This window comes from Dipodomys merriami, unplaced genomic scaffold, assembly GCF_024711535.1.
Source record: "Dipodomys merriami isolate MVZ:Mamm:240054 unplaced genomic scaffold, mDipMer1.0.p SCAF_6, whole genome shotgun sequence".
Taxonomy (NCBI): domain Eukaryota; kingdom Metazoa; phylum Chordata; class Mammalia; order Rodentia; family Heteromyidae; genus Dipodomys; species Dipodomys merriami.
The window spans coordinates 58418509-58434072 of record NW_027206179.1 but is presented as its reverse complement, the minus strand read 5'-3'; the positions used below and the strand labels follow the sequence as shown (position 1 = coordinate 58434072).

The 15564-nt window shown below is 36.4% G+C and overlaps 1 protein-coding gene across 3 annotated transcripts in view; it reads right to left on the bottom strand.

The window, feature by feature from the left end:
• The window catches only part of Sohlh2 (spermatogenesis and oogenesis specific basic helix-loop-helix 2), a 58166-nt gene that overhangs the window by 32295 nt on the left and 10307 nt on the right, over positions 1 to 15564 (bottom strand). For all 3 annotated transcript variants that reach the window (XM_070001963.1, XM_070001964.1, XM_070001965.1), the window contains exons 2-5: positions 11431 to 11475; positions 10932 to 11146; positions 2430 to 2491; positions 2245 to 2349 (exon numbers count right to left, since the gene is read on the bottom strand). In XM_070001963.1, the coding sequence (XP_069858064.1) occupies positions 2245 to 2349; positions 2430 to 2491; positions 10932 to 11146; positions 11431 to 11475 (427 nt within the window). The remainder of the gene's footprint in view (positions 1 to 2244; positions 2350 to 2429; positions 2492 to 10931; positions 11147 to 11430; positions 11476 to 15564) is intronic.

Genomic DNA, 15564 nt, shown 5'->3' with positions numbered 1-15564 from the left:
TAATTCCAAAATCACTAATAATGATTTTACAAAGCAGCATTTTTAACAGAAGGCAATTTATAGATTTTAGTTAGTGAAGCATAAAACCAATCAGGTTAGAAAGTGCAACTAGAACACTATGTACTTTTTACCTTAGGGTATCTTCTTTACAATCACATTCTAGGGGCATGGTGACAGGTGTGCTTAAAACATTCAACTGAGTTTACTTATCAAGGTCCTATTTATAGGTAAATGTCAAGACAGAAAATATGCATGAGTCTTCATTAAGCAGCTGCATTATCAAAATATGGTCTCTGGAAAAAGTATTTTTTGCAGCTGCTCATCCTTGGAGTAAAGATGAGACAACTGGAAGCAGACATGACCATGACCAAATAGCAAGAAGCTGGGCAGGTAATGAATGAGCAGCTGCTCTATTTCCACTGAAAACCAGATAAGGAAAGACCACAAAAGAGAACTTGGCCACCATGTCTGGCCACATACAGTGAAAAATCTATCAAGGGGTCCACAGAGCACATTCACTCATCTGAATATTTAAAAATAGCAGTTCAAAAGGCAGGTGGGTTGAATCTTGTTTCACCTGGAGAAGACACTTACACATACTAATCCTGGAAAGTATTTCCAGATAGATTTCAAGAAAAACTATAATCTCAACTTCAATTTTTTAAAAAAGGAAATGTACTCATTACCTGACTTACGTAACTGTAGCTATAACCCCTCTGTATGTCACTTTTACACTAACAATTTAAAAATACAAAAGCTAAAAAAAAAGTTTCTAGTCAGATACTGGTGGCTCACTCCTATAATCTCAGCTACTCAGAAGGCTGAGATCTGAGGATCATGGTTCAAAGCCAGCCTGGGCAGGAAAGTCTGAGACTCTTAGATCCAATTAACTATCAAAACACTACAAGTGGATCTGTGGCTCAAGTGGCAGAGTGCCAGCCTTGAGTAGAAAAAGCAAGTGAGAGCTCAAGGCCCTGAGTTTAAGGTCCAGTAACAGTACAAAAAAATGTTTCCAGCCTTATGGCAGTATAATTAACAATTGAGAATTATAATATATTTAGGGTAGATAACAGAAGATAATATAAACAGATACTATGAATAACTTCAATCAAGTTAAATACTTTACCTTTGATAGATAAGGTAATTATTTATTTTCCTTGTTTTCTTCTCGTGCATGTGATAGGAGCACTACAGATTCACCTTGATAGTAAGTTTTAAGTATTCAGTACAGTACTGTTAACCGAGGTGACCAAACTGTACATTAGATCTCCAGAATTTACTCATCTTACATAGCTAAAACTTTGTATCCCAGACCAATATCTCTCCATTTGATCTCATCTGCAAGCCTACAACAACCAAAGTCACTGACCAAAATTAATTCCTGTAGTCTTTGAACTTCAGACATGGAATCTGTTCTTCTTTGACAAGAAGAGCTAATTTAATCAATGTTTAGACATTAGCAATACAAATAATAAAACAGGTAAAGAGATTAGCAATGTGATATCTCATTGAAGTGTTGACACTAATTCTCTGTGTCTAAGAATCTAAAAGATAAAGGATAATTGCTCATTATCACAAGAGGAAATTTATGTGCAACTATTTTGCAATAAAGGAAGTATTGAATTCCAGGTTAGTACCTTGGTTTCATTTAAATGAATAAGAAATAATGGTAGTCAGTTTACAAAAAAAGGAAACAATTTTGCTAAAACAAAATAAAACAACAAAAGCTATGTGCTTATCACACATATTGTATATTATGTTTATATTATGTGCTTATTATGCAACACATTGTAAACCTCTGAAGATGTCATGTATTTTTTTCTTTATTGACACCTATTTTCTCCTAAAAACACTACCTATAAAAGATTACCTACTCATTACATAGAAAACAGTTAAACCTAAGAAAATAAAGTGCTTAGTGGAAAGTTCATTTAAAAAATGTATAAACAGGGCTGGGAAGGTGGCTCAGTGGTAGAGCTCTTGCCTTGCATGCCTGAGGCCCTGGGTTCAATTCCCCAGCACCACATAAGCAAAAAGAAAAAAGCCGGAAGTGGCGCTATGACTCAAGTGGTAGAGCACTAGCCTTGAGCTGAAGAGCTGAGGGACAGCGCCCAGGCCAAGAGTTCAGGCCCCACGACTGGACGACTGGAACCCCCTCCCCCCCGCAAAAAAAAGTACAAACATAGTTTTCACAGAATTCTATGTAGAATTTTTCAATCTTTTAAGAACTTATTTTTAACTTACCACTATTTGTGAAATATGCTCTCCAGTATTTTAGCACAATATTCATTTTTTCCATTGTCAGTGGTTCACTTAAAGTAATATCAGCTCCATACCCTGAAACACAACCTAAGAATCTGTGGGTTACATAGTGACCTTAGGATTTCTATTTGAAGGAAAAACAAATGCTATATCCAGCAGATACATACCTTTAAAATTTTCAGGGATTATAAAAACAAACAGCAAATGTATATTTTCCCTCTTGCCAAATCTGAGAGAAAGAAATGTTATAATTAAGCAAAATCAACATTTAGACAACTGGGATTCTACCTTAATTACTAGAAGCTAAACTACAGTGATTTTCTTTATTTCCTTAAAACCTAAAACAATGGCATTAATATGGAAATTTAGTAAAAATAACATCTCAAATCATTGAGGGAAATGACTTATACTTAAAAAAGGAAAAATAATTTAGACTTTATTCACTTTTTTTAGTTACTTATCAGTTAAGTTTATAAGAAACTTGGAGAAAAAGGAGTATTTTTAGGAATACTGTAAGGATAAAATGGGCAAAATCCAGAATTTTGGAAATTATAGAAGACAAAGGATACCTTTAAATATATACATATGAGGTGCATGCTGGTGGCTCATGCCTGCAATGGTAGCTACTTAAGAAACTGAAATCTGGGCTGGGAAGGTGGCTCAGTGGTAGAGCGCTTGCCTTACATGCCGGAGGCCCTGGGTTCGATTCCTCAGCACCACATAAGCAAAAAGAAAAAAGCTGGAAGTGGCGCTGTGGCTCAAGTGGTAGAGCACTAGCCTTGAGCTGAAGAGTTGAGGGACAGTGCCCAGGCCCAGAGTTCAGACCCCATGACCGGACCCAAAAAAACAAACAAACAAAAAAAGAACCTGAAATCTGTGGATTATACTCAAAGCCAGCCTGAGCAGGAAAGTCCTGAGACTTTTATTTCCAATTAACCACCAAAAAGCCAGAAGTGTAGCTATGGCTCAAATGGTATAGTACTAGCCTTGAGTGAAAATGCTAAAGAACAGTACCTAGGCCCTGAGTTCAAGTCCCAGGACTGGCCCAAAAAGAAAAAAAAAGAAAGAAAAAAAAAGATATATAGAATAAATATATCTAACTAAATAAAAACATATAAACAACAAAAAAGATTTTAAAAAACAGGTTAGTTGAATCCTAATTTGTATATAGTTTTTTTAAATCAGCAGAAAAATGAATATTTACTAAGTATTTTGTCAATATTAAAGAATTAGTCATTTCAGGTATGATATCAATATTGTAAGTTAACTTTTTTAGTGCCTTTCTTCATGAGGAACTTACTAAACTATGTATGAAACAAAATAATATCAGATTTGCTTTAAAATAATCCACTAATGGACAAAGGACCTTGGGAGAGAACAGAGCTAAAACAAGATTGGCCAGACATTGCATTATGGGGACCTGGATATGCATCGTTCTATTCTACTTTTATATATTTAGGTTTTCAAAATAAACCTTTAAAAGTTTCAGAGTTAAAGTTAACTAGACTCAGGGGTGCATTAAGTCAGCTGAATTTTGACATTTGCTAAAATGAAATGATTTTCTAAAGACAATACTGACAAAAGCAAAACTTAAAAGTACCTAAGAAAAACAAATTATTCTTAAATATGGTAAAATATTATTTACATCAGGCACTGTTATTTCATGCCCGAAATCCTAATTACTCAGGAGTCTAAGATCTGTGGACTGAGGTTTGAAATGGGCCCACTCAGGAAAGTCTGTGAAGCTCTTTTCTCCAATAAACTACCAAAAAGCCAAAAGCAGAGTTGTGGCTCAAGCGGTAGAACACTAGCCTTGGTTAAAAGAAGCACAAGGACAGTGCTCAGGCCCTGAGTTCAAACATCAGGACCAGCACAAAAATAAAACAAAGTGTTATTTAGTAGTACATGGTTATATATGATTATTATTTATCCATTAATACAGGAACTAGCAAAATTCCCACTGGTATTACTGATAGTTTGTCTGAATGTATTATTCTATATTATTATTCTATATTCCAAAATTGACCATTTATCTATCTCTGTGAATCCATAGTAAATGAGTTCCAAGATTTCCCAGGGACACAAAAAACAAAATCACTGGATGCCCAAGTCCCTTATTAAAAACATAGTGAAGCATGTGCATATTCCTGAATACTTTAACTCATTTATAAACTTCTTATAATACCTAATGCAATTTAAAGGCTACATAAATAATGACTTCAATTGTTTAGTGAATGATGTCATAGAGAAGTGGTCTGTACAAGCTAGTACAATATTTTCAAACTGCAATAAGGCAGTGTCTGCGACATGAAGTACTTGACTATATGTAGTTTATATGTCTGAATCAGGGGTACTGAGAAGCTATTATTCAGAGCAGACTGTACAAAGTTCTGAGAGATGCAATGGTAAGCAAATAGACAAGATCCCTGCTTTCATGGAGTTAACTATTTCTTGGGAAGAAGAGAAGCTAAACAAATCACTGAAGATAAATAACTAGCCCAAAATGTGTCTACCAATGTGAAGGAAGGACACAAGATACATGGGAGCACAGGCTGCAGTCTTGATCCTCTCTACAATCTCAGGAAAAGCCTCTAGACAGACTGGCCTCCACAGTTGGCTTAGGGGTCAGTCACAGTGAAAGTGGGAACTGGGACAGAATGGGAAGCAGAGAACATTTTGGACAAAGGCAGCAGCATTCCTTCCTGGGAAGTGGGGCTCAAAGTAACTTAAGAAAGTGACCAAAGTCTAGGTGCCCTAGCCTGGAGTTCCTAAGGAAGATAATGATGAGATGAGATCAGAAAGGCAGAGGGATGATCCCTGCTCATATAGGCCAAAGTGTTTAATTGAAATTGGCAAAGGGATGTTATTAGGCTAGGGAGCGACATGTTTCTATTTGGGTTTCAAAAGGACCACTGTGCCTGCATTGAGTTGGACTCACAAGCAGGATGTTTGCTAAACTATATTTGGATTTGATTCTGTTCCCTTAATTCTGAGGAGTTTAGGCAGAAAGAGAAAGAAAAGAGCATGTGGTTTCTATGAGGACATAAGCTTATAGGCTAGATTGACCCATCCAGTTAGCAGCACATGTATATATTAGTATGAAGGGCCTGGGGGCCTTGAAGGAGGGACCTGGAAGTCATAGAATGACCTTGACATGATAGAAGCATTTGTACGTTATTTTAAGCAATGAGAAAGTTCAGGGTGTAATGGAAATATGGACAACAGAATGAAGAAAGAAGGAGGAAAAATAAGACTGGTTAGGTAGGAATACAAAGGAAAAACTACTGGATTTAGCTGAGATAAAATAATTTTATATATTTATTTTTTCAATACTCTATATATTTATATATTCACCAAAGATAAATACTCTAGAATTAGAGAAATGAAAAAGCTAAGGCCCTTTACTTTTAGAAATTACCCTATGGTTATTTTTGGACAAACATAAAAAATTATTTTACTGGCACTAATATGTTAGATTTGAATAGATGGATTTATATACCTGTGTATACATATATATTACATATGCCCTAATAACTTACAAGCTTTACATCGGAGTTCAAATTCCTTGAATGTTTTCCATTAGCATAGAATCTCTACCAACCCAAATACTCACCACCAGTGAAAGCCTAATGATACAGCTGCATAGGGACTCCAGCTACTCATGGAATTCACATGGATTCAGCACTCTGGTGCTCAGCTCAGCTTTTCATACACATGCTACACAAATTAATACACTAAACGAGTTTCTAGTTTCCAGGATTACTGAAAAAGGTGTCCCTTCTAATGAATGAGTGTCCCTTAAAATGAAACTAAGCAACACAAGAAGCAGAACAACACTCTTCTCTAACAAATACCACTCCTTCCATGTACCAAAAAGGTACACTCAAAAGACTGAGGCCTTTTGATTTGTTTTTGTTTTTTTGTTTTTGTTTTTTATGTGGTGCTGAGGAATCGAACCCAGGGCCTCAGGCATGCAAGGCAAGCGCTCTACCACTGAGCCACCTTCCCAGCCCCAGACTGAGGCCTTTTGAATACTCTCAATTGATATCTCCTGTATTTTAAGATCAACTTGGGACTATTCATTCCTCTTCATGCTTCACAGATGACAGTTTAAGTGTCGTACTAGTTCCTAAGACTTGACCCCACTGGTAAGACTAGATGCCAATATTCTACTTTGCCATCCTATTCCTGCCTGCAACACCCGGAGGGACCAGGGCCAGCTGTCAGCAAAAAATGCAGCATGTCCACTTTCATCTTGCTCCATCCCCAGGTATGTCTCTATCAGGTACAAAAAAACCCAAAAACAATAACAATAACAAAACTCTTTACATAAGGGTGATCAGAGTTGGCCTCTGCAGCTATCATCCAAGAAGGATAAAGAATCTCAAAGAATAAAAGGCAGCTTTGGATTTAGGTTGTGGCTTTTCCTTTTGTACAGGGGTTTGAACTCAGGGCAATGTACTTGTCAGGCAGGTGGTCTATCACTTGTGTCACAACATGCTTCCAGAATAGCTAGAAGGATGAGTGTGCACAGCCATACCAGATTTTTATTAGTTGGCATTGGGTCTCACAAACTTTTTGCTTAGGCTGGCTTTGAACTAACATCATGTTATATCTGCCTCCAAGCAGCTAGAGGGATAGGCCTGAGCTTCCTCAGGTTTTGGCCTTTTTGAATACATCCATCTATTATGAAGTCTGGGGCCAAATGCAGGCAAACTAAACTGGCACGGTGCAGTTGAGACTTGTAACAAATGACATTCTTTCTTAAATGTTCAACAACCCTTTACAGAAAGAAAGTTGAGAACATGAACATGAGAACAGAGAGTTCACTTGCTACACCAAGAGGCGACCCGTGATGATGAAATGCAGTGATGCCCTGACAGCTTATTCTGGCCCATAGGGAATGTCAGTGTGCCCTGTTATTTGTGCTATTCCACAAAGAGCTCCTCCTGCAAAAACTAGGAGTACCAATTACAAAGATCTGCAACTTTCCTCAGTTCTTATTCACATCCATTACCAATTTATGGGACAAACTTCTTTGTCTCAGGACAAAGCCACATCCTCAGAAATATGTTGTTAGCTATTTCATCAATGGTAGACATCAGAGTGGGTAGTTAAACATACTTGGACAGAATAGGTCTGTCACTTGATGTGGCCTTCTGATGTAACACAGTTTACACTGGAGGGGACCGTTACCAGAGTCAGATAGCATACTCTTTTACAGTAAAAGCTGTTTTTCTAAGTAGAAACTAACTACAAAAGTATAGCATAAACAGGGCACTGGTGGCTCATGCCTGTAATCCTAGCTACTAAGAAGGCTGAGATCTGAGGACAGTGGTTGGAATGTAACCGTGGCAGAAAGACTGTGAGACTTCTATCTCCAAATAAGTACCAAAAATAAAGCCAGAAGAGGAGCTGTTGCAAATGGTAAAACTTTAGCAAAAAAAGTTCAGGACAGTACGCAGGCTTGAGTTTAAGCAGCATCAGGACTGGCACCAAAAACAAAAAAAGTAAATACAGAAAGCATGAACATAAGTACCCTATTGCTATCATCAAGTATTACGTGCAGTACATAAAGGTACTTTCAATGGAAACATCATTATATGGCACATGATTATACTCAAGATACTTCACTGTTTCTCTGCTTTTTATTAAGTATTCAAGAGAACAAGTCATATAACCTGGTTAATAAGATTTACCAAGTTATTCCAAAAGCCAAAGATGTTTTAGAATTGGAGACATGAAGGGACAACTTACAGATCCTTAAGGTACACAAGAGTAAGTTTTCTTAATGAATTGGTAAGCTGACTGAGGAGACAATTACAATAGTATGGGGAAATAAGAAATTAAACTTGATTTGTAAATTGAGAAACTGAAACCACATTTTGTAATCATTTCCTTTTACTAATAGCACTAAGCTCACAAGATCTACAGAATTAAAAAAAACGGTAGAATCATTTCATGAAATGAAAACTACAGTTTCAGAGAAGACTGTACACTATCCATAAATATAAAACATATTTTAATTTCCTGTATCTACTTTTAGAAGGTAAAATGTTGGGATGTACCTGGATTATTAATTATCTGCCTGTTAAATATAGCTTAGTCTAACAACCAACAAGCCAAGAGTGAAGTATCTTGGAATTCTAGAGCTGAACCTATGAATCCTACAATAATTTTAAAATATTATCACTATAATATATATAATTTCACTGAATATATATATGATAGATCACTGGATAGTGCTTGAGTTAATCTGTTCAATAAAAACAAATTCTTTGAATACATGAAAAATGAAATGAAAACTGACAATTAGGGAATACAGTTAGAAATCTTAACCTAGGGCTGGGAAGGTGGCTCAGTGGTAGAGCGCTTGTCTTGCATGCATGAGGCCCTGGGTTCAATTCCTCAGCACCACATAAGCAGGAAAAAAAAGCTGGAAGTGGTGCTGTGGCTCAAGTGGTAGAGCGCTAGCCTTGAGTTGAAGAGCTGAGGGACAGCGCCCAGGCCCAGAGTTCAGGCCCCACGACTAGACCCCCCCCCAAAAAAGAAATCTTAACCTATACTCAAATATGTCATTGCTATAATTCTTGAGAATGTGTTTGTAAAGTACTAATATTTTATTAATGACTAAAGTTGATCAATGATTAACACTGAGCTTAAAACAGTTCTCTAATAGTAAGTTTTAACATGTTTAAGTAGTTGGTTTTCGTTTAATTCTAAAATAAACCTAAACTTATCTAATAGGATAAACATAACTATTTTCAATAAAAATTCATATGCATTATACATACATATACTTGTAATTATGTGCTCTAATGCTGTAAAAAAAAATGGAAACTTTTACTCCAAACCAAGTTCCTCATTTCCTGGAAAGGGGAGAAATCTAGAGAGGAAGAAATTGAAGCCTTTGAGGTACTACAAGGTACAAATTATCTAAGAAGAAAAGAAAAGCTACTATAAAATAGAATAAAGGCTAATACAAACTATTCATCTGGGGATAGTCATTATTTTATTCCAAGCCCAAAAGATACAGTGGTTCAAATAAAAAGATTTCATAAATAGAACAGAACATGTATAAGACCCATCCTAAGGAAAACTGCACATTAAAAATATAAACATATTCCACAAGGGTTAAATAAACAGAATGCAACAGAATTTTAATAATAAGCAACAATAATGCTTTACTCCATTCAGAGATGTACAGTAAGGATCCTACTTTTGGAACAAAGAACCCTATCATAATGGTTTGTCCAGTGTCCTTCCAGAACTAAGCCATGTGTTTGGATTATACTATTGAATCTCACAGGTGTAAAGAGGTGGCTTCAACTCAAAAGTCAAATGATTACATATGTTTAGAAAGAACCTGAAGAAAGTGGAAGGAGTTCTAGCTGAGTTTTGTGAAAACACTGTGTTTTCACAAACACAAAGCAAAACCTCAGCCTCAGTTTTCTCATCTGTCAAAATACAGACAATAAAACCACCCTACCCACTTCATAGAGATGTTTTAAAAAGCAAAAATACTATACAAATGAGATACTGTAATGAGACCTCAGCTGGGGAAATTCTTTAGCAGGTTTTTTAAGGTATATAATAAAATAAGTATATGCTCAGAAGCACAGTTCATAATGGGATGGGATCCCATTTGAGGAAGACAGTTTGCCTGGTTTGTCAAAAGTTCACATTCCCAGTAGGAAAATCAAAGAAATACAAAAGGGCCAGGAGTATAGCTTAGTAGCAAAACAACTGCCCAGCACATGAGAAGTCTTGTGAGAAGTAAGGGAGAGAGGTTGTTCTAAGACACCAAAGGAACAGTGTCTATCTTTTCCTAATAAGTGACTCAAATAGCCTGGGCTTCTTGCCATCCAACTCTTATTATCCCTTCACATATTTGGTTGCTCTTCCTGTTCATTCAGGGATCAAAATATTATTTCTAAACTTTCTATTTTAGCATAGAAAAGCCTAGGAGTTGTAATTCTCTCATATATTCCAGTATTATCCATAATTCTAATTTCTCTATCAGAGATTTTCATAGGAGGCCAAATTTATTCTGATCCCACTCTGTTGAAACACATCTCTTGAGTACTTCAAAATTCTATATATTGGCTAGGAAGACCATAACTTTCCCACTGTAACTTTTCCCTCAGTTCTCAGGAGCTGAAGTGGGCCATACAAAAGCAGAATTTCTATAGAGCCCTAAAAACAGCAATGTTGGAGGAGGTAGGGCATAGACCTGATGGATCCATTCATGGCTCCAAGAGATAGCTTCAGTCCACAGACACCATGGCATGCAGTTGAGCATGTTTGCCTGCTCCAATATCTGCCAAAACAATTGGTGACCTCTGCAAAGATGGGCCATTTTAATGGCAGGTATTAGGGGGAGAAAAGCATACATATGAGAGAACTAGAAGCCTTATATACCAAGAAAAAGTTCTTCATCCAGTTAATTTTCCCTTGTACCTATTACTTCTCAACTTAAATGATAGTTCTTACAGTGATATTGTCTTAACTAGTAACAGAAACTGACATGCATATGGATCCTGTCCACAATATCATCCTTTACTTTATAAAGTAGAAATAAACCAACTTTTAAGGATTTTTATAGAAAGATGTTTTATAGGAAGATGTTTTAAAATCTATAGCCGTAGAGTCAAGGTTTTACTGGGTACCTGATTGACTTGATAGCTTCCAGTTCCTCAGCAGTTAGGACAGGAGTAATCCTCAGGAAAATCATATTAAACACGCAATTGTTCACAAGTGTGGCTGCCTTCTTTGCATCACAAATGGTGATGGTTACTTCCTGGGTATTTGAAAAGAATTTCTGTACAGCGCAAGCCAGGTGGTGAACACTGACATCTCCAACTAATAAAAGATCTAGTTTTGACTGAAATAGAAAGAAACAGAAACATCATATAGTTAACATCTAGGAAAAACCATCATGTCTGTGAGGATGAAATAAGAGGAGGTAAAAGTAACACAATGACTATTCTACAAAGGATGGCGAACACATTAGAGGTACCTTGGGGCAAGAAATAGTAATTTCATGTCCAGTACTGGGGGAGTGACCATCTGGAAGCTATGCCAATTGTCAGACTTTAGCCTACTAATGTTCTACTGCAATTTTACAAATTTCTCTCTTATCTCATTAACAATAAGTAAGATTCTTACCATCCAGTCTCCCGTATGCCCTTTTCCTGCTGGGAAATCTGTTTCCTATAAAGAAAAAACAAACTAGTGACCTTTCCACACAATTTATCAATTTATTTAGGTGAAACATATTCCAGAAAACAGGCAATGATCTGGATTCCCAAATCCTAAGAAAAACTGAAAGAAGTAATCTGAATGGAATATTCATGTTATTCAAATTCCATTGTTAGGGACCAATTTTTTTCTTTACTTACACCTGGGAGTATTTTTAAGTACAGTAATAAAAATAGAATTTCCATCTTCACCTTTTATTTCTCTGTGGTTAATTCTCTAGAGCTAATAAACACAATCCATGAAAAAAGCCCAATGATTTGAATTGCCCAATAATTAAATAAATGGAACTAAATAGAAGATAATTTGAAATGCCAGACAAAAAAATCCACCTGAAAAAATAGACTTGGGAGTCGGAGGGAGTTTAAGCCAAGAGAAATGGATGAACTGGAAATCCTTGTGGGAAAGGAATGTCACCAGCCTGGCAAAAACACAGGTCTGCAGGAGGTGGTGCTCTGGTACAAGTGGCCCCCGTGTGGCAGCCTCGGGCTGGTTTCCCAGAGGCTGAAGGGAAGAACAGATGAAGAAATAAAAACTAGATAAGTTTAGAGGAAAGTAAAGCTTCCAGTGCTAGGACTTGAACTTGAGGACTTATGTTCTTACTTGGCCTTCTTGTCCACAGCTACTTCTCTACAACTTGAACCACTCTTCCAGTTCAAGATAGGTATGTTATGTCAAACATACCAGTATAATATACCAGCATACAGCTACTTTTATTTTTCAAGTCTTTTTTATTTAACAATATAGTTCAACAACTCATCAAGAATTCTGAGTTGGGTACCAGTGGCTCACACCTCTAATCCTAGCTGCTCAGGAGGCTGAGATCTGAAGACTGCAAGTTCAAAGCCAGCTCAGGCAGAAAAGTCTATGAGACTCTTATCTCCAACAAATTACTCAAAAAAAGCCAGAAATGGTGCTGTGGCTCAAAGTGATAGAGCACTAGCCCAAGCACAAAGCAGCTCAGGGACAGTGCCCAGAATTCAAGCCTCAAGACCAGCCAAAAAAAAAAAAAAAAAAAAGAATGCTGGCTTGTTGAAAGTATCCTTATTTTCTAGGATGTTACAGACTTTCTTTTCAAAAAGGTTTTCTATCATCTATTGGGATCTGAGATGAATGTGTTCGTCTGTATCTTATCCAGTCTTTCTCAATTCCAATGATAATAATTAACTGAACTATTCTAATGATGGATTTGTATGTCATTATAATATTGAAACAAGAGCCTTTATGAGTACCCATTTATGCAAATAAGCATGTATCCTAGAACACTGCAAGATCAGGAACTGTTTGCTTTTGTTTGTCAACTTAGATGCTGTAAACTGTTTTCTCTGAAAGAGTTTAAAAATTATGTTCTCAATAATAGTATATATAGTACTCATTTTCACAAACCCTTAATAAGATGGACTATTACTAGGTTTTTTTGAAAATTTTGTCAATATTATTAGGTGGAAAACACTTTAAATAATGTGAATACCTTTTCATTTTAGTAAATCATGCACAATATCTATTGTGCATTTTATTTCCTATCTATTATGCATCCTTATTTTATTATGCATACTGTTGTGCATCTGCCTATTTATGGTTAGCCTTTTTATGATTGTTCTGTTAGAGTTTTACATATTCTGAATGTTAGCTACTTTTTTCCTGGCTGTCTACTCAGTCCTTAAATTTTGAGGAACCTCCCATGTTGCTGGGATGACAGGTTTATGCCACAATGCTCAGCTTATTCATTGAAATGGAGTCTTGCTTTTTACTTGGGTCAGCCTTGAACCACAATTCTCTAATTATCTGGAATTACAGGCCAGAGTTATCATGCCTAGCCTTGCCTATGTATGTTTTTAGAAATCCTATATATATATATGCATGCAAGGCAAGCGCTCTACCACTGAGCCACCTTCCCAGTCCCTGTGTTGGAATTTTAAAATACATAATTTTTACTCAATTCATCCTGCTTTCCAACTAGAAATTAGCAATTGTTCTTTTTTTTCTAGTAATACTTTTTTAGAGCCTATATAATTGTGTGTCCCAGTATAGTTTGAAATTCAGCTCAACTGTACTAGCCTGTCTCAAGTTCTCAATATCCATATATAAGTGACTATCATCTCAGACAGCACAATTACAAAAGAGTTTTGAAATTGCAGAAACTACTATTAGACAGAACAGCAGATGAACTAAAAGTCCTTTTGCAGGGCTCTTTATTGCATCCCACCAAATTTGAGGTAGAGTGCATTCATGTCTACTCACTGCTAGTTTATAGTTACAGCTTATATTTCTATTTTATGAAATTCTTACATAAAGGTTCTTTAATTTTCAAGGGTGTTCATTTTTATTTCATGCACTGTCAACTACAAATGTATCTGGCTCAATGTCTACGTGTTACAATTTGGGGACTTTTTCTTCACAGCCTAATATAAACGTTGTTAATGTTCTGTGGATATAATGCCTAGTTTCTGTTAGGCACAAAGCTTTCTATATCCTTTACAGCAAATGCTGTTACTTTCTTAGTTTAGTCTGTTTAATCTTTCATTGTTAGAAGTGTTCAATTTCCCTAATTATGGTTTTGTCCATTTATCAGTTTCTCTAACTTCAGATTCTATTGCTAATCATGGCTCATGTACTTAGAGCCTCATATTTATTATTTTCACATAAATGTATAGTTAATAGCAATATGTACTACATAATCTATTAACACAATATGTTAGTGTAGATAATTATATACTGATAATTATTAGATGTCAGAGATATAGACTTGCATGACCCCGCCTTAGGATTCCTATGTTGTGTGAGGTTTATGTATGCTGGCGAATGAGGAGAACGCTCCTCCACAACCCTGGCAAAGGTTGAGGTACCCAGCTTCAGCCTCCAGGATGGAATAGGAAGCTCTTCCCCTATCTGGATGAAGATCTGGATGCCTGGCAATGACCTTGGTGGAGGCCATGGGGAATGTGCCCTCCAAATAATTCCATAGAACAATGCCTCAAGATTCCTTTAGCATTTTTTAATGGACCCCACCTGCACCTTGCTTTCTCTTTATTATCTTCGATCACATGAAACTGCTCCACCTTTGTTGACAGCTCTTCCTGCTCCCTGATTAAAAGTTGTTAACTTTTATTGCCTGTATTCTCCAAAAATTGTTTAAAGTTAACTTTCTGTCCCATGATTGTCCTGTGACTGCCCTATGACTACAGACTTACTTTCTATGCCTTTATGCTGTATATAAACATATGATGTTTTAATAAACTTTGTCCATTCCCACATGGTGTGGTCCACTTTCTGCCTACTAGATGTGTGTTCCCAGGTCTCACTGAGGAATCAGAAACAATTAGAGAAAATATATATGAAATGTAAGTTACTTTTTTAATGCTTCTTACCTCAAATTTCAGTTTTTTTCTGTTACACAGCTCTCAGCTTTTCAAATCCCTTTATTTTGAACCTCTCTATATCAAAACGTCAGATAAGGTGATGTTAGGATAATTTTGTGTCTTTTATAAGTGGCATGTAATTGACTTTTTACTACTTTGCAAGCTGAACTTTTTTTGTCTTTGATATAGGGCTATAAGTAATAATATTAACATCATTAAGGTAATTAGCTAATATTAATTGTGAAGAATTTATAACCTAATATAAATGGTATAATTTCTCTGACTTGCTACTCCAGGTTTCCATGTAGATATAGTTACAAATATGTATATATTATATTTTGTGTGAGTCCTCAGGGCTTGGGCCCTGTTCCTTAGCTTTTCGCTCAAGTTTAGCACCCTACCATTTGGGCAACAGCTCCACTTACAGTTTTTGGGTTTAACTGGAAACAGGAGTCTCACGGACTTTCTAGCCTGAGCTGGCTTTGAACAACAATCCTCCGATCTCAGCCTCCTAAATAGCTTCAATTACAGGTGTGAGCCACCAGCACCCGCCTATTTACTATAATTTTTTTCTTTCTTCCTGCCTGTGTCTTCTGTTGGGCTGATCAAATTTTCCTTTCCCCATGCTGCTTCACTTACAGTGCTTTAGGAGTTAGATCCTTTATTTCTACTCTCTCAGTAGTTA